This window comes from Chrysemys picta, chromosome 10, assembly GCF_011386835.1.
Source record: "Chrysemys picta bellii isolate R12L10 chromosome 10, ASM1138683v2, whole genome shotgun sequence".
NCBI classification, from domain to species: Eukaryota; Metazoa; Chordata; order Testudines; family Emydidae; genus Chrysemys; species Chrysemys picta.
Genome location: NC_088800.1, coordinates 48,808,604 through 48,832,652, shown reverse-complemented (window position 1 = coordinate 48,832,652; position 24,049 = coordinate 48,808,604). Strand labels below are relative to the sequence as shown.

At 46.7% G+C, this 24,049-nt stretch overlaps 1 protein-coding gene across 41 annotated transcripts in view; it reads left to right on the top strand.

The window, feature by feature from the left end:
- MAPK8IP3 (mitogen-activated protein kinase 8 interacting protein 3) overlaps positions 1-24,049 on the top strand; it is a 169,664-nt gene that overhangs the window by 40,977 nt on the left and 104,638 nt on the right. For 22 of the 41 annotated variants that reach the window (XM_024110534.3, XM_065559770.1, XM_024110521.3 and 19 more), the window contains exons 2-5: positions 7,672-7,792; positions 9,579-9,649; positions 10,123-10,214; positions 17,961-17,984. In XM_024110534.3, coding sequence (XP_023966302.1) covers positions 7,672-7,792; positions 9,579-9,649; positions 10,123-10,214; positions 17,961-17,984 — 308 coding nt within the window. The remainder of the gene's footprint in view (positions 1-7,671; positions 7,793-9,578; positions 9,650-10,122; positions 10,215-17,960; positions 17,985-24,049) is intronic. The other 19 variants (XM_065559766.1, XM_024110543.3, XM_024110540.3 and 16 more) reach the window with 1 other exon arrangement.

Here is a 24,049-nt window from a genome sequence, read left to right as displayed (position 1 = left end):
TTCAGGCCAGGAGGGGCAATGGCTTAACCTTTGCCTATCTCTGCTAACCTAAGGACTTTCAGATTCTTTATGCCAGGTGACTAATACATTGTTACCTTGTTTTGAAAAGGCTGCCTGTTGTTGTTGCAGATACTCACTCACTGAGATCACTGCACCCCGAAGAGTTACACTACAAGTCTCCCATGGGAGTGTGGCTTGGCTGGATTCACTGCAGGGAGCCACAGAGAGAGAGAATCACTCAGTTCTGGAGTCTTGGAGCCTCTGTGGAGTTGTGTGTACCCTTGGGGTTCAGCACATTAAAGGGGTCACTCCCAAGGGACTGGTAACAGGCAGGCGCATAGACCACACCCTGTGGATCTGTGACACCTTACAAAGCCCTATTGATATCAGAGGGCTCCTGCACAAGTATAAATCTCCGTGTGTCTGTATCTGATTGGTGGAGCTGGGCCTAACTGATTATAGAGAAGGAAAACTTACTGTACACAAAGTGCTGTGAAATCCATAAACAAACTGAATAAAAATAGAGAAACTTTTTCTAACTTCTTTCAACCATCGCTGTCTTGGGTGTGCAGCTACAAAATTTTCATACAGAAATGTGATTTTCAAGTTTGACAGCGTCCCCTTCACATTGCATGGGTGGAATCCTGGCCCTATTGAAGTCAGTGGCAAAACTCCCATTGATTTCACTGAGGCCAGGATTTCGTCACGTGTTTTGAATATAGAAAATGTTGAATGATTAGAATATTTATATTCAAGGCTCCATTTCAGTGAGTGAGACTTCTTTTTTTTTTGAAACACATGATCTTAATACTGTGTTAATTGCTTCTAAGCCTTTGGATAATTAAAAAAAAAAAGACAATATTCTGCTAAAAATCTGCTTGGGTTAATGTTAGCGGTAGGTAGCTTACCTGCAGTAGGACTTTTCCAGCTTTTGCTGTTCCCCTAGTGATTTGTATCATTTAATGTTCTTTTCCCTGTCCCCTTTTTAAGAGGCTGTTGTTCAGAGAGGAGCACAGGTGCCAGAAGTGGTTGTTCTTGGCAAACAGCTGGCACTGCTTAGTTGTACTTTGTGATCTGACTATATTGATAAGCAATGGGATTTCTATCCCGAGTGTGTCATAGATATTAACACTCTGTATCAAAAGCTGCTGCTTGATACCTCTACAGGGAACTCACATGAACCATTACATGAGAGGATGGCGTGCTTGGTAAGCAGAAACCATAGTAAGGAATTTGCTTTACTGGGATAGGCTACAGTTGTAAACACTCTCCTCCCCCAGCCTGCTTGAGCTGTCTGTTTTTCAACCTCTCTCTGTGGACCTGGGATCTCTCTCTCTCTCAGCCATTCAGACTCCATGATGCACAGAGTGAGACATCAGGTGAGGTAGCCTCATGAGTGTCATCATCAAAAAGCTATTTCAGAACCTGGCAGAAAAAGCAGCCTTTCAGAGACTGAGTGGGCCAAATTCTGCCATCAGTTAACTGTAGCAGGACAGAGGGCAAACTTTGCATAAGGCATCCCCTATCGGGTGTTAATTACAATCTTAGTCCTAAATTGAGTTGTCTCTATTCTTTCATTCCTAAATACAGCAAAAAGCTGTTAAGTACTTAGTGTACAAAGAAAAATATAAACAGTGAGTTGCCAGTTTCTTGTTTCTGTGATTGCCCTGGACATGTCTGAATAAAGAGACATAACCAAGTGCCAGCCTTTCATTAAATATTTGAAAAGTATTAGCATTTTAATCAGTCTCCCTGAATTAAACCAAAACATTGGGAATAAGCCAATCCTATTAAAGGTGACCTGCAAAATGGGAATAACATTGGTGCTGTGCCCTCTTTTGCTTCCTTTTAGAGGATCCAGAAGGCTCTGAAATACTTTAAAAAAACTCTGTTTGGTATTTTTTTTAACATCAAAAATGTAGGTCCTGTCTAGTTATGGGAGACTCTCTGATGGTGGGAGAGCTAGTAAAATTAGGACATCTCAACAGTCAAGCGATTGACACCTGAGCAAATGAGAGGTGAAGGGGATTTAGTCAGACTGTCTAAAACTCTTTGTTTCTTGTTTGTCTTGTTTTAAACTATTTAATTTTGTCTAATTGACATTTTGGAGAAAAGAAGCCTTTTTTAAAAATTCAGATCCCACCATACATCCCCACCAAACATCCTCTGAGACACCCAGAAAGTCCTCCAGTAAAACCAGGGACAGCAGGGTTTGCATTTCTAATGTTTCTAAAGTAGAAAACCCATCATGGAAGGAAAAAAACAAAAACAAAACAGACCCAACAACAGCAGCCCAAACAAACAAACAAACAAACAAACAACTTTTAAAAAACAATCAGTCCAAAACCTCTCAAGCTCCTTTGGACATCACAAAGTTAAGGAAAGAAAGGGGAAAAAGAAAAAAGACACTAGCCTAATTTAAAAAAAAATCTTTAGCAGGTCACTGAGTGCAGGAAAAAACTAGATGTGGCTAAGAAATTATATGTAAAGTTCAGTCCTATATAAAAAGTGACTCGTTACAAACTAATTAACTAGGCAATTACAGAGATGGTCTAGCATGAGAAATGGAGTGATTTATTGAGACACGATCCAGTTCACAGACATCATGGTTACAATGTTGTTGCTGATCCCCCAAAAGTAACAGGAAATGTGCAAGGGACTCTTACAGAGCATATTGCAGGGGAAGTAGATTCTACAGAATAGTGTCTATATAGCTTTGTATTAAAAAAAAACAAACTTTCAAACAAGTGTAGTGCAACTGAACATTAATTTCCTGGAGTTCCCTGGAGATCCTTACCAATAGGCTTGGTTACCACTTATCACTGTTAGAATGATGATGTTAGTTCAGTGAGTCTGCTGAACTAAAAAGAAAAGGCATGCCATTCTGCATGGCAGCCCTAGAGAAGATGGATCACTTATTTTATTATGTAGACTAGAACATTCATGGACTATTCTGTAGGGGCATGTGTGGGGATGACGCTATTTGAAGTTGTATGCAGTGTTGTAGCCATGTCAGTCCCAGGATATTAGAGACACAAGACAATGATAAAAGACAAAAACACCACATCACTGGTAGGTGAACACTTTTCATAAAGGTCAGATATAGAGTAATCGCTATCCATCCTTATCCTCAAAGGAAATCTGCACAACACTTTCAAAAGAAAAGCCTGGGATCTTAAATACATAATTTTGCTAGTCACTAAAAATCATGGTCTGAATAGAGACACTGGATGTATGGCTTGTTGCAGCAAGCTGTAAACCACTAACAACCCCTCCCTCCCACCCACCTCCCTTCCATTCCCCTCTATGATTGGAGGGGTATTAATGGGCTAAGTTACCTTAAAAGGTCCCTTGAACTATGTGTAGCTACTCATGCTAAACAGTCTGTTCCACCTTGTATTTAGCTGTGACACTCTGAGACATTCCTAGGCCTGAAGAAAAGCTCCATGTAAACTGGAAAGCTTGTTTCTGTCACCAACAGAAGTTGGTTCAATAAAAGATATTACCTCACCCACCTTGTCTCACTATTTGAAATTGTCAGTGCAATGTTGGTGCCATGTTGCGTATGCCAGCGTGCAGAGGAAGTGGAATGGAAAAGAAACAGCAAGGAGTAGCCTAAAGACTGTCAAGAGCAGGAGAAGACAGAGTGTGAGGAATACTTCCAGGGCAGTGGGCCTCACTGGTGATATAGAGCTGGTGTAAGGGCTCTGTGCTGGTTAGGAAGTGTTTTGGGGGCAGACCCAGGGTAGGAGAAGGGAGGGAGAGGTCATGGTCAGAGCACAATGTTCTAGCTGTGTTCTCTTCTTCCCATCCTGAGGCTGCTTTGTCTTCCACTGGTGGCCAGGCTGGACACCAATTGCCCCAGAAAATGGGGAGCACACATGTCTTAAAGCCACCTCTGCTGTTTCCCGAGTTCTTGCTTCTCCAAATCAGAGTATGAATTCTGAAATGGAATTTAACAAACCATTAGAGCACATTCCAGACTAACCGTTCAAAACAGACAAAAGCAAACTGGAGGCTGGAAAGCTATTCTGACAGACTCTGTGTTTGGTATGGGACTTTGTCTTTGGTCTCATATACAAAGACATTTGAAGGTGTTAGTCCCTTTCCAGAGACCAATGTTCAGTTGAAACAATCCATACAAACAGTCCTGGATATAGTGTATCAAGAATTAGGGCTAGTGTCAGCATGGATCCACTACATTTGGATGGAGATGCCATCACCTCCCGAGGTAACCCATTCCAGTGCTTCACCACCCTCCTAGTGATTAGCTTTTCCTAATATCCAACCTAGACTTCCCCCACTGCAACTTGAGACCATTGCTCATTGTTCTGTCATCTGCCACTACTGAGAACAACCTAGTTCCAACCTCTTTGGAACCCCCCTTCAGGTAGTTGAAGGCTGCTATCAAATCCCCCCCTTACTCTTCTCTTCTGCAGACTATATAAGCCCAGTTCCCTCAGCCTCTTCTCATCAGTCATGTGCCCCAGACCCCTAATCATCTTCGTTACCCTCCGCTGGACTCTCTCCAGTTTGTCCACATCCTTTCTGTAGTGGGGGGGGCCCAAAACTAGATGCAATACTCCAGATGTGGTCTCACTAGTGCTGAATATTGGGGAATAATCACTTCTCTTGATCTGCTGGCAATGCTCCTACTAATGCAGCCCAATATGCCGTTAGCCTTCTTGGCAACAAGGGCACACTGCTGACTCGTATCCAGCTTCTCGTCCACTGTAATCCTCAGGTCCTTTTCTGCAAAACTGCCCCTTAGCCAGTCGGCCCCCGGCCTGTAGCAGTGCATGGGATTCTTCCATCCTAAGTGCAGGACTCTGCACTTATCCTTGTTGAACTTCATCAGATTTCTTTTGGCCCAATCCTCCAATTTGTCTAGGTCACTCTGGACCCTATCCCTACCCTCCAACGTATCTACCTCTCCCCCCAGCTTATTGTCATACGCAAACTTGCTGAGGGTGCAATCCATCCCATCATCCAGATCACTAATGAAGATGTTGAACAAAACCGGCCCCAGGACTGAGCCCTGGGGCACTAGTGGCTGCCAACTAGACATCGAGCCATTGATCGCTACCTGTTGGGCCTGACGATCTAGCCAGCTTTCTATCCACCTTATAGTCCATTAATTCAATCCATACTTTTTTAACTTGCTGGCAAGAATACTGTGACAGATCGTATCAAAAGCTTTGCTAAAGTCAAGATATATCATGTCCACAGCTTTCCCCATATCCACAGAGCCAGTTATCTCATCATAGAAGGCAATCAGGTTGGTCAGGCATGACTTGTCCTTGGTGAATCTATGTTGACTGTTCCTGATCATCTTCCTCTCCTCCAAGTGCTTCAAAATGGATTCCTTGAGGACCTGCTCCATGATTTTTCCAGGGACTGAGGTGAGGCTGACCGGTGTGTAGTTCCCTGGATTCTCCTTCTACCCTTTTTTAAAGATGGGCACTATGTTTGCCTTTTTCCAATCATCTGGGACCTCCCCTGATCGCCACAAGTTTTCAAAGATAATGGCCAATGGCTCTGCAATCACATCAGCCAACTCCCTCAGCACCCTCTGCATTGTATCCGTCCTGAACTTGTGCATGTTCAGTTTTTCTAAATAGTCCTTAACCTGTTCTTTCACCATTAAGGGCTGCTTACCTCCTCCCAATACTGTGCTGCCCAGTGCAGCAGTCTGGGAGCTGACCTTGTCTATGAAGACCAAGGCAAAAAAAGCATTGAGTACTTCAGCTTCCCCATTCAGTAAAGGTCCTCACTTTCCCTGACCACCTTCTTGTTGCTAACATACCTGTAGAAACCCTTCTTGTTACTCTTCACATCCCTTGCCAGCTGCAACTCCAATTGTGCTTTGGCCTTCCTGATTATACCCCTGCATGCGCTAGCAATATTTTCATACTCCTCCCTAGATATCTGTCCAAGTTTCCACTTCTTGTAAGCTTCTTTTTTGTGTTTAAGCTCACCAAAGATTTCACTGTTAAGCCAAGCTGGTCACCTGCCATATTTGCTATTCTTTCTGCACATTGGGATGGTTTGTTCCTGCACCCTCAATAAGGCTTCTTTAAAATACAGCCAGCTCTCCTGGACTCCTTTGCCCATATTAGCCTCCCAGGGGATCCTGCCCATCACTTCCCTGAGTGAGTCAAAGTCTGCTTTTCTGAAGTCCAGGGTCTGTATTCTGCTGCTTTCCTTCCCTCTTTTTGTCAGGACCTTGAACTTGACCATCTCATGGTCTCTGCTGCCTAGGTTGCCACCCACTTCTACTTCCCCTACCAATTCTTCCCTGTTTGTGAGCAGCAGGTCAAGAGGAGCACAGCCCCTACAGGAAGTTGTTCCCAACACTGTCCAAAAACTTCCTGGATTGTCTGTGCACCACTGTATTGCTTTCCCAGCAGATGTCAGAGAATCAGTCCCTGTGATCTGGAAACTTCTGTTAGATGTCCGAAGAAAGCCTTGTCTACCTCATCCTCCTGGTCTGGTGGTCTATAGCAGATGCCTACCACGACATCACCCTTGTTGCTCTTGCCTCTAAACTTAACCCAAAGACAGGAGTGAAAGTGAGACAGTACGGGCCAGTACTCTGTACCGGTAAGAACCTGCACCTGCCCATACCCAGCCCACATTAAAGCGCTGCTGAGGCAGCGCTTTAATGTCCCTGCCCCTTTTGCCTCCCCTGTCGGGGCCCTGCCGGTAGAGGGGTGGGAAGGGGCAGCAACTTTAAGGACGGTCCTTTGCTGCAGCAGCGCTTTAAGGATCCTCAAAGCGCTGCCGTGGCAAAGGACCGTCCTTAAAGCGCTGTCCTTAAAGCAGTGCTTTAACGTTGCTGCCCTTTCCCCCCATCAGTGGCCCTGACAGTAGGGTCTGTACCGGCAGGGCCGCTGGCAGGGGAGGCAAAAGGGGCAGGGACAGTAAAGGATGGTCCTTTGCCGCGGCAGCGCTTTAATGCTGCTGTGCCCCCCCCCCCCGTTGGTGGGGCCGCTGACGGGGGTGGGTGGGTGTTGCAGCAACATTAAAGCGCTGCTGTGGCAAAGAACCCTGCAGCGCTTTAACGTCCCTGCCCCTTTTGCCCTCCCCCCCGCCGCTGATAGGCGGGGGCAAAGGGAGCAGCTGCCCTGGGGCTGGCAATAAAAGTGTCCGGAGCTCTGGGCCCTTTAAATCAACACAGGAGCCCCAGGTGGCATGGTCCAAAGGCTGGCTGGGGGATGCTGACCCCAGCCCCGCCCCTTCCGCCCGAGGCCCCGCCCCTTCCAGGGGCCAGAGCCGCCACCTCCTCCCGCCCCTCCCCCCCCCCCCCGTACCGGTAAGTGTCCTCAATTACTTTTACCCCGCCCAAAGACTCTCAACAGGCTTTTCTCCAGTTTCATCCTGGAGCTGTGAGCAATCATAGGGCTCTCTTACATACAATGCAGCTCCTCCACCCTTTCTCCCCCGCCTGCCCTTCCTGAACAGTTTATACCCATCCATGTCCTTTTACTTGGTTGAAATACTGTAATCTGCAGTACTGACTCTAAAAATTTAACCTCCTGTTTTTGTTACGTACATTCTCTCTCACTTTCCCATTTTTGTTGGGGACAGAAAGGGAGGCAAAATGGGAAACAGTGCACTGTGTGTTTGTTTCTCATCCTGGTCTCCTTCTTTGTTTCTTTGCCTGTACAGAAGTTTATAGAGTTTGAAGATGCACTGGAACAGGAGAAGAAAGACCTGCAAATCCAGGTTGAGCATCTTGAATTTCAGTCCCGGCAGCTGGAGCTGAAGGCCAAAAACTATGCAGACCAGAGTAAGTACAGTAATGCAACCAACATGCTTATATGATTGGGCTTCCTTGGAAGCTAGGGTGTTGCTCTGAAGTTTCTTTGTTTAATGCATCTTATTCAAAACCTGGAAGTTTGACATTCCTAACTCCAATGCCAACTTTTGAGGGGCCTAAGGGGAGAAATATGTTCAACATTTAAGTTGATAGTAGCTTTATTGTTTCCATTGCACCGAGCATTATAAGAAAATATGGCCAACTGCAGCCTTTGGGGACATTATGGAGCTTCAAGAACTTTGTCTCATGCCTGTTCTGTATATCAGTTATCCTGATGTCTACAGCAGCCCTTGTAATCCCACAGCTTCATACTGGAGCAAGTACTACCTGTTTTAAACAAATTTGTATATTACATGAAGTACTATTGGATGAGAAGTAGTAGTGGATGAGCATTTGGCAGTAGTTTGGGGGGTTCCTGTGTTATTTTGCTGAGTTTATTTAGAACTACCTAGACTTTAGTCCTAAATCACTCCTGGTATAACTTGTCTGAAGTCACTCGAGTTACACCAGGGATTTATTTAGCCCTTTGGGACCACGATTTCAATTTCTGTAATTTACACGCGCTCCCTACATCTTTCAAATTATACCATTTTATAAAATATCAGGCAAATCCCTGTTAAAATGCAAAAAATTGTGTGGGGGATATTTCAGGTATGAGCCAAACCTAACTTCTAATACATTTCCTAGATGATGTGTGTGGCAGTGAATTTCTTTTTCCCAATAAACAGGACATTTAAAACCCTTCCTTGCTATCAAACTTTTTATTGCATTAGACAGGACTTCTGATGCCATGATCTTAGATCATATTATTGAAAAGTGAGTATAGAGGAGCATGTACCAAATATACATACTATTTTGTTTTGGAGGCAGGAATATGGACCTCTCTTTGTCAACTGTGATTGCATCTACTTGGTAGAAAGTCCAAAGAAGCTTTTAAATGCAAATCCCAGTCTTGCAGTTAACAACAATTGAGTTGGAGCTTTCAGTTAGCTTCCACTGTAAATACTTTCTGGCTGGATCAACTTTTAAAAAACAAAGCATCTCTTTTTCTCCAATAACACATAGTGGGCCCCAAACTACATGTGATGTTATTCACTAATCAGCTCTGGCCCTTTGTAGTTGGACACAGCCAGCTGTAATGTGTTTAATATAGAGGATACCATTTATTTCCCTCTTGTCCCTGAATGGGTTCTCTGTGCCTTTTCTCATGCACCAAATATCCCACCTCATTTTTTGTTTTTGTTCTCCTTTCCCTAATGTGTGCAGTTGTGGTGGGCTGGACAAGGCTTCCTCCAGAATTCAGCAATAATGTCCAACACAACTGCTCCTCAGGTAGTCAGAGGAGTCATAATGGAGCTGTGTGATCGTTGCCACTGGGGGTTGAGCCTTCAGAAGCTTTGGATCCTCTAGCAGCTCACATACAAAGGATAGAGCTAAAGCCTAACTTGGATCGGCCTTTGTGTTGGCTCATTTGTCTACTGATAGGTACTGGGCTGGGCCCTGACGGACCCACCTCTAAAATTAGCATTGCATCACTTTGTATGTTCACCTTAAGGGCATTTTGATACCCGTGAAATGAGTTTGTGAGTTATACCACTTGCCACACATACGTTATTGTGTTTCTCATTTTTTAATAGGAATGAACTCATTTTTACCTATTTTCTGTAATATAAGATACTTCCTTGAGAATTATCTGGTGTTCCTTTTGGAGTCTAACACATATGCTGTCTAATGGGTGGAATACTTTCTTTTATAGTTTCACGGCTGGAGGAACGTGAATCAGAAATGAAGAAAGAGTACAATGCCCTGCACCAACGCCACACAGAGGTAGGTTATCATCTCTAAGTAAATATCATTCTCTTTGTCTACATGTAGGTTTACAAACATACTTTAGAAAAGACTATTTGAATGATTAAAAACAAGAGGTGTCTGTAGCTGCTAAGCCCCCCCATGAGGTGAAATGCTCTGTTATCCCATTTCCTCTAAGCGTCAAGAGGCTACCACTGCTGTCTAGTTTCCAAGAAGCTTTTTTCATTGTTTTTCTGCATATGTTTTGTCACAGACCTTCTGCCATTGTACTGGGCTTGAGGTTTGATATCTATTTGGCCCCACTCATTTTCATATTAGACCCAGACTTACTGCTCATTCATTATGTCATCAGCATTAAAGAGTAGCAATGACAGATATAGTTATGAAAAAAAAGGGAGAGAGAAATGGGTGCTGGAGGAAGATCAAGTAGAAGAGGAACCTGTGTCTCCTTTTCACTTCTGTTTGGCTCATGGGTTTTTCCCTCTTCACAGATGATCCAGACCTACGTGGAACACATTGAGCGGTCCAAGATGCAGCAGGTTGGGGGAAATAGTCAAACTGAGGGCGGTCTACCTGGGAGGAGGTAGGGTCACATCCTTCCACTGAAATATATGCCATTCAGGGGCTTATGGACTGTGTGCATATGTGTGTGAGAGAGCAACCAAAACAAGCTTCCCTCCCCTGCTAGATCACTGGGAATGGACTGTAGTTGAACCTTGCTATTTTGTTCTAGGCAAGTCTTCAGTGTACATGTACATGTACTTTTCATTATGTTTATTATATTACTGTTTATGTACATGTAAGTACATGTACGTATTCTGTTTATTTGCAATCCTACCTCTTGCATGGGCTTTTGAAAAATTACCCTTTTATATTTAGATGACAAGTGCAAAATATGCACACAGGATGGTCCACAGAAAAAAGAGCCATGGAGGACATGAGAAACATGCCTTCCCAGTTCAGGAGTACATTGTCACAATCTGATTTCCTCTGTTTCTTACCCAAAAAAAAAAAAAAAATCTGTAAAAAGACCATCCCATATGGACTTCTTTTTTTTGCCCAAGGTTTTGATGAACACAAGATAGTGAGTTGTTTTTGTTCATCTTCCCACATCCAAAACAGTGAGAGTCAGAAGCCAGCAGTGTGGAATCATTGGTCCTTATTCTCTTTTCACGCTAGTTTTAAAGTAGTATAATTACACTGACTTTAATGCAATAATTCATGATTTATACCAGTTAGAGGAGCATCAAATGGATTCTCTGTACTGATCTTACACTCCAATAATACTGCCTTTGGGGTGAGGAATGAAGAAAGTGAGTTCCTAAAGAATATGATTTAGTGAAGTAATAGATCACCCAGTACTGCTTGAGGGACATAACCCAAATCCACTCAAGTTGATCACAAACTATCCAGTAACTCGGTGAGGAGAAAAGTATTCTCTATGTGATTTTACACTGTCAGATTATTTTTTATTAATCATTATATGCCAACAATATACTTAGCATTGTAAAGACATTCCCCGAAAAGTTTATAACCTAAATGGTAGAAACACATAAAACAAGATACGCTGGGAGACCCAGAGGGAGTTGCTAGCTGAGTAAGCATTTCCTTCTCTCCTGTAGAAGGCATTTGATATGGGTTAATGTTTGTGAGCCTCAGGAAAGAAGTCTTCAGGGGAGGGATTAGACTGAGGCAAGAGTGGGGACCTAACACACTGGGGCTGGCAGATTGGACTGTGGATAGAGAAGACAGGAAAGAAGGCATGGAGATGTTGGGAGTGAGAGAAGGAAACTACAGAGGAAGCAAAGCTGGCATTGATGGCAAAGCAAAGAAGGTGAACTGGACAAGAAATAATGGGCAAGCAGGAATCAGTGAGATAATTTAAGAGGGGAGTAATGTAGTCTGATAGGGATGATGAAGGACGAGGAGAACAAAGAGGTAAATGTGGAGACAGAGAGGGGGAAAATGTTCTGGAATTATGGATAGGGGTCCCTTTTGAATATTTTAGAGTCTTGTAAATTGATGTACAGGCACAGCGAGTGGCAGCGAGTCTCCGACCCTGGGTCGACAGACTTAGGCTCGTGCTAATGTGCTAAAAATTGCTGTATAGACTGCAGATCAGGCTCTGAAATCTACTCCCTTCCTAGGCTTCAGAGCCCAAACTCCAGCCTGAGCCACAATGTCTATACAGCTATATTTAGCACAGTAGTGCAAGTCTGTTGACCTGGGCTCGGAGGCTTGCTGCTATGGGCTGTGTAGATATACCCATTGATGCCAGAGTGCTAGTTGGCTAGAAATGCCTGACATAGATTGTTGTGCATTGTGCTAAGTGGGAGAAAAATCCCAGCTCCCAGCATAAGGGATTTAAACACCCTCTGTCTGTTATGGCTTCCTTTACTGGACTTTGAACTAATTTAAAACTGGCAGTCTGAGTACAGCCTAAGTGTCGACTGCACTTTGTAAATGAGAGCGAGAGACCCTGTGAAGGAGGCATGGTGTGGAGAGCAGCTGAGAGTAGCTCAGGGCATCTGTCAGTAGGATCTTCTGTAAATATGGCAGGATTCTTGCCAGCTCCCCTGCAGCTCTGACATTCTTTTTCTATCTAACAAGTCGTTTTCTGCCAAAACTGCATGGCAAAAGCGGAAGGCAAGAAACGTTCTAAGGCTGTGAAGGAATGCGCTGTGTGGCACCTAGCACCAGCTCCCAGTTCTACACTGACGGCATGACAGTGCGTGCTGGGATTGGATATGTATTGTTAATATGGATTTGTTGTAGCAAATGCAGTTGGTAGTACAGCACCATTACAGTGCACGGAATATACAGCACAACTCCAATGCAGGAAGGAAGTGAGGATGCTGAAAGAAAATGGATTCACTTAATAACAAGAAAAAATTACTTGAAACTGTTCCGGGGCTGGACAAAGCCTTTTCAATCCTACTGTAATTTCCCTCCTGCCTGAAAGAAATGTGCTACAGGAAGGAGAATATCCATGCTGACATGCACTTATATCATTCTGCTATTTATATTTCCTGGATTTGGAGCTGGTGGAGTTATGAGTCTGTTTGCAACCGTGATGCAACATGGTCTAAGATGTGTCATGACTGCAACCTTCCATCTTATTTAGCTCCTATGAAGGGCAGCTCAGCCTAAGTGAATTTTCATAGTCCAGAGGATTTAACTATGTGGAAAGGGGAAAGAGATCAGCATTAGAGTTTTCCCCTCTCCTTCAGGCTTTCAGCTCTTGAGGCAGGCTGACTCCTACAGCATGCACATGCTGTCTCCCACGCAGGGCCGGCTCTGGCTTTTTTGCCGCCCCAGGCAAAAAAGCCTCCCGCCGCCCCCCGGCGGGGAGCATGGCAGGGTAGGGCGGCGAGCCCGGCCGGGGCCCCGCTCTCCCCGACCGGCCGGAGCACCGGGAGGAGGATGGCGAGCCCGGCCGCGGCCCCGCTCTCCCCGACCGGCCGGAGTGCCGGGAGGAGGGCGGCGAGCCCGCCGTGGCCCCGCTCTCCCGGCGGCGAGCCTGGCCGGGGCCCTGCTCTCCCCGACCGGCCGGAGCTCCAGGGGGAGGGCGGCGAGCCCGCTGCGGTTCCGCTCTCCCCGGTGAGCGCCACCCCCCTCCAGGTGCCATCCGAAGCACATGCTTGGTAGGCTGGTGCCTGGAGCCAGCCCTGCTCCCACAGCCTCTCCCAGCTTTGCCATGCATTTCTGACTCATCTCTTCCAGACGGTAGGGAATTAGGCTGAGTGATTTCTGAACCAGTTCCTCTCTTGGATTTTGGACTGAAATCCCAAGGATTCAAGGTCTATACAATTGATCTTTCAAACATATTTTAATCTTCTATGGATATGGCCTTCCAGTATGAAACATTTATATTTGAAACAACAATCAATGCCAGTTTCCCACTCTAGCATGATGCAGAACATATGATACAGATTCCATCCCTTCAAAATAATGTCATTACAATTTCATTTACCTCACTTAATAGCTGCAGCCACTCCTGCTGTATTGGCTAGGATTTGACCGCAGGAATAATTTGTAGCTAGAAGACCCTGGCACTTCAGGGAAAGATCCTTCCCCCATGCTGGATTATTTAGTATGATTTTTATATTCTAATTTGTAAGGCTGCCAAAGGTGCTTATAGCATATACATATACAAAGATAAGCCACAATTATTTCTAAGTGGATGGGCATGTTTTACCCTTTATTTGGTGGGAGTCAGTTGCTCCTTCTGGATGAAATATCTGATATGGTATATCTGTTATAGAGGAATTACAAGAGGCCATAGAGCATTTGAAATGGATTAGTTGATGTAAGGGTCACTTGTAGGTTACACTTTCTACAGAAACTTTAAATTACTCTTATTGCAGTAGAATAGGAATGAATGATCTCAGAAGATCATGTTCTGTGCTACTTGCCAATCCTCCTGGCTATTCTCTTGACCCTTGCATAGTTTGAATGCAGCATCCAAGTGGATAATCTCAAATTGTATCCGCCTCACCTGAAAAACTTGGAGCTAGAGTAGCATGACAGACGCAGTAAGGAGATGGAACAGGTAGGGTGGATGGACTTAAAATACAAAATAAAATGTAAATAATCTTTTTAAAAATAATCTTTCCTTTTTAAAGGAAGTTGTCACTGCAACTCTTGGCAGATTTTATTCCCTAGAGTCATGGAGAGAGGGGGCTATTCCCAACTCTCCACAAACTTCCTAATGCCCATTCAAGTACTCATTGGAGTATTGCACGTTTAAACAGCCGGATCCCAAATCCTTTGAAGTTAATGGAAAGACTCTCATTGACTTCAGTGTGCTTTGGAACAGGACCCTAATAAGTCTTCAACTCACTGTGGAGTTAAAGAACCAATAGCTCATAGACACTCCTGTGAGTGGAGGAGCAGATGCCCCTGTATAAAACTCTTCTTTACATTAGTCTGTTTTTTCTCTCTTTTATTTCCTGACCCATGAGAACTGGGAAAGCTTTGCAGTATACTTTCATAGCCCAATCAGACCCTTGTGTCACCAGTGTAGTGCCAGGAATTAGATACCTTTGGTATAAATGAGAGAGGAATCAAGCCAAAGTAAACAGGAGAAACTCCATAGAAGTCAGTGCATTGTGAAGTGTAAAACCACTGTATGTGACAGCAGAATCAGGCCTTCTGTATTCTGACTGGTGGTTCCTACCATTGGCATCTGCTAAAATTAGATAGGAAGTGATGTGAGCATGGCTGCATGATGCAGGCTGAATTAATTCTGCTCACATTTCCCCTTCCCAAAGTCCAAGAAACATTAGCTAAATGTGGCTTTGTGCTGTCACTGGGGAAAGGATGCATGATGGAAAGTTTCAAAAATTGTGATAACTTGTCAGTTCACTGTGGGGAGGGACAAAACTGTCAGCATGAATTTCCTGCTCTGTACTGCACAAGTAGCAATCTGAGTGCCTCTGAGTGCTGGTGTGTTGCTGGCCGCCTGGGAGGAGAAAAAAAGAGACCCATCATATGTCTGTGACCTGTGGCTCCTTCTGAGTTTGTATAAAGCATTAACTGAAAGAGGGCTTTTTCCTTCATTCCAAGCTTTGCATTGAGCCCTTGTGTGTGTGGCACTCTAGTATACTTTCATGTTAGCATATGTATTTATGTTGGGTGTGTTCTGCATCACTGAACGGATGAGTATAAATGAGCACATATATTTTGTGTGCTTTGTTGCAGTAGTGTGTATTTGTGGGAACCATAAGTGTACATTTCTCATGTGTATTTGTATGAGCTCATCTGTGTGCTTTGGTGGGTGGGTGGGTGCTGTGATGGGTTCCCCCCCAAGGATCCCACCTGGAATTGGGGTACCACTGAAGCCTCCTGCCCCACCTCTCTCATACTGTACTGCTGTGACAAGATGCAAAGCCCTCCAGCCTGCACTTTCACCAGCACACATCTAGGTAGGGACACACCCAGCTGCGGTTACATGCAGGCTCTCTGACCAGCCCCTGCATAGGTAGGCTACAGTTAATACTTCTTAGGGCATTCTGCGCCAAAAAATTAAAAATTCTGCACACAATATTTTTAAGTTCTGCAGGTTTTATTTGTCAATAAATAAATGCAAAGGCTTCAGCATGGCAGTGGGAAGCACAGGCCACTGGCTGCACAAAGGTGGGAAATCACCCTGCAGCCCTCTTTCCCCCCCCCCCCCCCCAGGACATGGACTCAGCAGTGAGGCTGCACCTGACCCTGACACAGCACAAGGCCTGAGCCTGCCCCAGAAACATCCTGGGCCCTGCCCCTTTGCACCAGGCATTCCAGGTGTGGGGCAGGCAGGCTCAACCAGGCAAGGTTGAGGGGCTCAGTGTGGGGGGGATCCAGGTGTGAGGTGAGAGGATTCTGTGGGGGGCAATCTGGTGCAGGCAGCTCAGTGGGGGGGTCTAGGTGTGTGTGGGGATCTGGATGCACAGAGGCTTATTGGAGAGGTGGTTCCAGGTGCAAGGGCAATGGGATTCTGCAGGGCTTCTAGGTGAAGGTGGTTGGGGCTCAGTGGTGTGGGTGTCTCAGCAGAGGGGGCTGGGTGCAGGAGGAGTGGGGCTTGGTGAGGTGGGGGTCAGGGTGCAGCTAGTTGGGAGTCATTGGCATGGGGGTCTGGATGTGGGGGCTCAGGGTGGGACACATCAGGGTGGGGGGTTGAGTGCAGGGAGCTCAATATGGGGTGTTCTGGGTGCAGGGGTGGGGGTCCAGAGGCAGGGAGTCTGGGTGCAGGGGGCTCCAGATGCAGGGGTTGAAGTTCAGTGGGGTGGGGTTCGGGTATGGAGGGCTAGGGGGTTCTGGGTGTATGGGGTGAGGCTTGATGGGGGTGTCTGGGTATAGGAGATCCAGATGCACAGGGGTTGGGTGGATGGGAGAGCAGCTCCCCATACGGGGACACCTCCCCCGCAAATGAGGAGCGATGGGGGCAGGAAGCAGGGGACGATGCTGAGCTTCTTGCAACTGGGGGAGGTATCTGGAGCTGGGTTTGACACCGCCCCAGACACTCCTTGCAGGGGAAGAAGAAGTCCCATCCTCTCCTGCCTCCAGCCCAGCCAGGATTAGTAGCTGATCCCAGCTCAGAGTAGGAGCCACTTGCTGGGGTGTCCCCGGCACTGAAATGGTTTACCTCTCTGCCGGCTGCTCCAGGTGCCTGAAGCAATGTACCTGCGCAGCTGGGGAGTGGTGCATGATTGCTTTTGCAGCTTCCCTTTACTTCCCTGTCAGAAAGTCATTTTTCTGCAGGGAAGCAAAAAAATCTGCAGGGGACATGAATTCTGTGCACGCGCAGTGGTGCATAATTCCCCCAGGAGTAATGCAACTCCCAGCTCCCCAGGTGTGCATGACTGGGTCCAGCACTTCCCCCAGTTCAATCTTTGTTCCTCAGGTGTTTCCAGGAGCCTTCTTGTCTGTGGAGTGAAGAACCCCAGATGATGTCACTCCCTGCCTTATATAGCTTTTGCATATGGCGGAAACCCTTTGTTCCCAAAGCTTGGGTCCCATACCAGTCTGTGACTGACATCCCAAGGTGGAGTCCAGAGACGTGTGGTCTCATCACATGTCCTCATAGAGTTATAGCAGCCATTACTTGGAGCCTGTCTGTAGCGTTCACAGGAAGGCTCACCAAGTGGGAGATAAGCTTCTCCTAAGGCCTATTAATTTTTCCTAATGGCCCCTTGCCCTGAATAGGCCCTTCCCCACCCACTATCTAGACTGAATGCATCTTGTCTAGTGGGTGTTACCCAGGTGTAACTACATTTGAAATACAGATACATAGTCAGTATTCATAACTTGAGACACAAAAATGCTACATGCATACAAATAGGATAATCATGTTAAGCAAATCGTAACTTTTCCAGTGACACTTCACCTGACTTAGCTTGCATAACATACATCATAATTATGTCATAATCATAATAATATCACTGTGAAGAATATGGGGTGCAGTGTCACAGGTGCGTTTTGTGTGATATGCTAGATAGGGGCATATTTGTGTGAGCCCATACATACACTTGGTATGTTTGCTTGTCACTATGACTGAAGTTTGTATAAGCACAGAATAGTGTGTACATGTATGCACAAGAGACATACGGAGAGAGAATATGTGTTTCCACATTGTGTGATTATGAATGATTGTATGTAATGTGTCTGCTGTATGGCTGCATGTTTATGAGGCTGTAAGTGTCTCCATTACTGCTCAGGTGTGTATTTATGTGAGCACATACACATACATGTTCTTGCATGACTTTTTGCTCTCTAATGGTTGTTTTCTTGTCTCGCTTCTTGTGCGGTTGCCACTCTGTTTTGGCTGCTATGTTTGTCACTGCAGTCATCGCCAGTCATGGAGGAAAAGGTAAATCCTATTACAGCATTTTTTTTAAACTGTCACTTTGGAGATTGGGGTTGAGTAACAGCTGTCTGACTGCTGGGAGTATAATGTCCTGGCTTGTGTGCCAAGTTGGGATAGTTGAGAATTGGTCCTGCTTTGAGCAGGGGGTTGGACTAGATGACCTCCTGAGGCCCATTCCAACCCTGATATTCTATGACTCTATGATTAGTGGGCAGAATGCAGGTGAGGCAGCCAGAGGTGTGTGATGAATGTAGTTTATCACATGACTATGGCCATCACTAATGTGGTGAGTATGCAAAAGATACTGTATAGATAGGCAACAACTCATCTTTAACTGTACAATATTGGAAAATTGTCTCCAGAACTATAGTGTCTGCTAACATTAGAAAGTAGCAGACATTTTAGAATGACTCCTTTTGGGTAACAGTTCTAAAACAAAACCAAATCAATGTAGCTGTGAATCTGATATCATTTATGTGCTGTCTGTATCAGAGGATTCTTCCATCTGTTGTGAAATGTCCATTTATGAATAATGGGAGCCACAGGCCCAGATTATAATGCAGGTTGTTTGGGAAAAAAGCAGCATCCCAAAATTCTTTGCTAGGCTACTTGGGAAATGCCCTCCCAGCCCTCTGCCAATCCCAGATGGGACACAGCGAGCAGCAGCTACCAACCAGCACAGTTTCCCTGCCTTATCAGAAGCTGTCATGGCAGCACAATGGACTGACAAATCAGCACAGCATGTTCTGGCTTTCATATGAGCAATGCTGAGAATGGAGCTACAGGGTGTTTTCTTTTTTTTTCTCCATAAGGAAATTAAATCTCTCTTTCCAGGCTGCCTGCTCACTCCTTAACCTATTGCGTCAGCTACTGTGTTAGTGCATTTGCTCATGTCTCAGGGGCCTCAGGTTCCATTACAATCACTTCACGCAGGTCACAAGTGGAGCAGTTATAATGGTCTCTTGGCTGTGTCCCTGATGAAATGTTCTCCATGTATAGGAGCAATGTTCTACAGAATCATCATGGAGCCTGCCTGAGAAAGGAAGCATGTCTGTATTTGATAGGAAAAGACTGACCCTTTATTCCTGCCCTGCCTTTAATGTATTAACTCCAACAAGCCTGTATGCTTGTTGTTGGTTTTTTTTCTGTTAAGTCTTAATACCAATTTGTTGATCAGTTTGTCTCCTCATCCTGCCCCTTAGACAAATAATTCTGGTGATGGGTTGACCACAGCTGGTGGTGTTTTTAAAAAGACACTTGAGGCGCCTCTCCCCCGGCCCCAAGCTGCTGTGGTGAGAGAGGGTTGGGGGGAGTCCTCTCTCCCCACTGCAGCCCCAGGGCACCATGTACTCCAAACCCCTGATCCCTGGCCCCACCCCAGAGCCTGTACCCCCCTGCACCCCAACCCTCTGCTCCAGCCCTGAGCCCCCTCCCGAACCCCTCATCCCCAGCCCCACTCACAACCCTGGGTTTAGCAGGCCAATGCTCAAACCACTGAGCTATTCCCTCCCCCCTTGCATAACTTTGCCACTCATGAGCAATGCAGCCTTCCCAAAAACATGCTGATAAAGCCGTTACATCACTGTCCATTACGCAGTCTCTTGAGATTTCTGTTTGGAAGCCACAGCTTATTACATAGGGTATGTCTACACTACGAAATTAGGTCGAATTTATAGAAGTCGATTTTTTAGAAATCAATTTTATACAGTCGATTGTGTGTGTCCCCACCTAAGACCATTAAGTCGGTGGAGTGTGTCCACAGTACCGTGGCTAGCATCGACTTTTGGAGCATTGCACTGTGGGTAGCTATCCCACAGTTCCCGCAGTCTCCGCCACCCATTGGAATTCTGGGTTGAGCTCCCAATGGCTGATGGGGCAAAAACATTGTCGCGGGTGGTTCTAGGTAAATGTCGTCAGCCCCCCCACCCCTCTGTGAAAGCAACAGCAATAAATCGTTTCTCGCCTTTTTTTCTGGGTTACCCGTGCAGACGACATACCACGGCAAGGTTGGAGCCCGCCCAGCTCACTGTCACCGTATGTCTCCTGGGTGCTGCTGGCAGATGCGGTACTGCAGTGCTACACAGCAGCAACTCCTTGCCTTTGCAAGTTAGCAAAGACGGTTAGCAGCCCTATTGTACCATCTGCTGCTGTCTCCTGGTTCCTCCTGGCCAGCCTCGGTGAGGTCGGTCGGGGGTGCCTGGACATAAATGGGAGACGACGATGGCCAGCAGTCGTACTGCACCATCTGCTGCCAGCCTAAGATCTATAAGAGAGATGGAGTGGATCAAAACAATAAAGAGACCAGATTTGTTTTGTATTCATTTGTTCCCCCCCCTCCTTCCCTCCCTCCCTCAATGAATAGTGGGGGGGAGGGATAGCTCAGTGGTTTGAGCATTGGCCTGCTAAACCCAGGGTTTTGAGTTCAATCCTTGAGGGGGCCATTCTGTGTAACAACCCTGTAAGCCATGTCATCGGTCGCCCCTCCATCAGAGCAACAGCAGACAATCATTTTGCGCCTTTTTTCAGCACAGACACCATAGCACGGCAAGCATGGAGCCCGCTCAGATCACCGCCGCAATTATGAGCACTGTAAACACCACGTGCATTATCCTGCAGTATATGCAGAACCAGAACCTGCAAAAGCAAAACTAGGCGAGGAGGTGATGGCAGCGCGGTGACGAGAGTGATGAGGACATGGACACAGACTTCTCTCAAAGTACGGGCCCCGGCAATATGGACATCATGGTGTTAATGGGGCAGGTTCATGCCATGGAACGCCGATTCTGGGCCCGGGAAACAAGCACTATGGTGGGACCGCATAGTGTTGCATGTCTGGGACGATTCCCAGTGGCTGCAAAACTTTCGCATACGTAAGGGCACTTTCATGGAACTTTGTGACTTGCTTTCCCCTGCCCTGAAGTGCAAGAATACCAAGATGAGAGCAGCCCTCACAGTTCACAAGTGAGTGGCAATAGCCCCGTGGAAGCTTGCAACGCCAGACAGCTACCAGTCAGTCAGGCATCAATTTGGAGTGGGCAAATCTACTGTGGGGGCTGCTGTGATGCAAGTAGCCAACGCAATCACTGAGCTGCTGCTACCAAAGGTAGTGACTCTGGGAAATGTGCAGGTCATAGTGGATGGCTTTGCTGCAATGGGATTCCCTAACTGTGGTGGGGTGATGGACAGAACCCATATCCCTATCTTGGCACCAAAGCACCAAGCCAGCGAGTACATAAACTGAAAGGGGTACTTTTCAATGGTGCTTCAAGCACTGGTGGATCACAAGGGATGTTTCACCAACATCAACATGGGATGGCCGGGAAAGGTACATGACGCTCGCATCTTCAGGAACTCTGGTCTGTTTCAAAAGCTGCAGCAAGGGACTTTCTTCCCAGACCAGAAAATAACCGTTGGGGATGTTGAAATGCCTATAGTTATCCTTGGGAACCCAGCCTACCCCTTGCTCCCATGGCTTATAAAGCCATACACAGGCAGCCTGGACAGTAGTCAGGAGCTGTTCAGCTATAAGCTGAGCAAGTGCAGAATGGTGGTAGAATGTGCATTTGGACATTTAAAAGTGCGCTGGTGCAGTTTACTGACTCAGATAGATCTCAGCGAAACCAATATTCCCATTGTTATTACCGCTTGCTGTGCGCTCCACAATATCTGTGAGAGTAAGGGGGAGACGTTTATAGCGGGGTGGAAGTTTGAGGCAAATCGCCTGGCCGCTGATTACGCTCAGCCAGACACCAGGGCGGTTAATACAGTACAGGAGGGCGCGGTGCGCATCAGAGAAACTTTGAAAACCAGTTTCATGACTGGCCAGGCTACGGTGTGAAAGTTCTGTTTGTTTCTCCTTGATGAACCCCCCCCCCCTTGGTTCACTCTACTTCCCTGTAAACTAACCACCCTCCCCTCCCCCCTTCAATCACCGCTTGCAGAGGCAATAAAGTCATTGTTGCTTCACATTCATGCATTCTTTATTAATTCATCACACAAATAGAGGGATAACTGCCAAGGTAGCCCGGGAGGGCTGGGGGAGGAGGGAAGGTCAAGGCCACACTGCACTTTAAAACTTATTGAATGTCAGCTTTCTGTTGCTTGGGCAGTCCTCTGGGGTGGAGTGGTTGGGTGCCCAGAGGCCCCCCCACCGTGTTCTTGGGCGTCTGGGTGAGGAGGCTATGGAACTTGGGGAGGAGGGCGGTTGATTACACAGGGGCTGTAGCGGCGGTCTGTGCTCAAGCTGCCTTTCCTGAACCTCAACCATACATATCAGTTTGTTCCTCCAGTAGCCTCAGCATTGCCTCTTGCCTTCTGTCACCAAGCTGACGCCACCTATCATCTTCAGCCCGCCACTTATTATCTTCAGCCCACCACCTGTCCTCGAGTTCATATGTGCTTTCCTGGACTCTGACATTGTCTGCCTCCACGCATTCTTCTGGGTTCTTTCAGTGTGAGAGGACTGCATGAGCTCAGAGAACATTTCATCGCGAGTGCAGTTTTTTTGCCTTCTAATCTTCGCTAGCCTCTGGGAAGGAGAAGATAGTGTGAGCGTTGAAACATTTGCAGCTGGTGGAGGAAAAAAAGGGAGAGTGGTAGTTAAAAAGACACATTTTAGAGAACAATGGGTAGACTCTTTCATGGTAAACCTTGCTGTTAACATTACATAGCACATGTGTTTTCGGTACAAGGTTGCATTTTGCCTCTTATTGAGGGTATGCCAGTTTGGTGTGAGAGATCTTTCATGCAGGGCTGGGCAACAGAATTTGGCTTGCAGGCAGCCATGGTAAGACACAGTCTTTTGGCTTCTTTAATCTTCATAACATGTGAGAATGGTTTCAAAGAGCAGCACCCTCATTTCCCATACCAAGCAGCCGTTGGGTTGGCCATTTAAAAGGAAGAGGGGCTGTGGTTTTCGGGTTAACATACAGCACAAACCCAACTAACCCCCTTCCCCCCCCCCACACACACACATACACCCAATTCTCTGGGATGATCGCTTCACCCCTCCCCCCACCACGTGGCTAACAATGGGGAACATTTCTGTTCAGCCACAGGCAAACAGCCCAGCAGGAACAGGCACCTCTGAATGTCCCCTTAATAAAATCACCCTATTTCAACCAGGTGACCAGGAATGATATCACTCTCCTGAGGATAACACAAAGAGATAAAGAATGGATGTTGTTTGAATGCCAGCAAACACCGGGACCATACGCTGCCATGCTTTGTTATGCAATGATTCCAGACTATGTGCTACTGGCCTGGCGTGGTAAAGTGTCCTACCATGGAGGAAGGAATAAGGCTGCCCTCCCCAGAAAACTTTTGCAAAGGCTTTGGGAGTACATCCAGGAGAGCTTTATGGAGATGTTCCTGGAAGATTTCCGCTCCATTCCCAGACACGTTAGCAGATTTTTCCAGTAGCAATATTGCCACGAATGCCAGGGCAAATAAATCATTAAACACGCTTGCTTTTAAACCATTATAATATTTACAAAGGTACACTCACCAGAGGTCCCTTCTCCGCCTGGCGGGTCCGGGAGGCAGCCTTGGGTGGGTTCGGGGGGTACTGACTCCAGGTCCAGGGTGAGAAACAGTTCCTGGCTGTCGGGGAAAACGGTTTCTCCGCTTCCTTGCTGTGAGCTATCTTCAACCTCCTCCTCATCATCTTCCTCGTCCCCAAAACCCGCATCCCTCTTGCGTGCTACTCCATTGACGGAGTCAAAGCACAGGGGTGGGGTAGTGGTGGCTGCACCACCTAGAGTGGCATGCAGCTCATCATAGAAGCGGCATGTCTGGGGCTCTGTAGCGGGGCGGCCTGGCTCCCAGGCACCCCAGGAAGGGACGAGCCAGAACAGCCGCCAGAGTGGGCGGAGCCACCGCGGCCTGTCCCCGCCCCCCGGAAGTCAAGGGGCGGGACAGGAAGTATAAAGGCCAGGCCACAGCGCTCAATAGCTAGCCGGCAGCTGGAGAGGACAGACGCTGGTACCCGAGCTCCCGCGGACCTGAGCCTGCCGAGAGCCCGGTACTCTGAGGAGGACTGGCCGAGCCTGCCGAGAGCCCAGTACCCT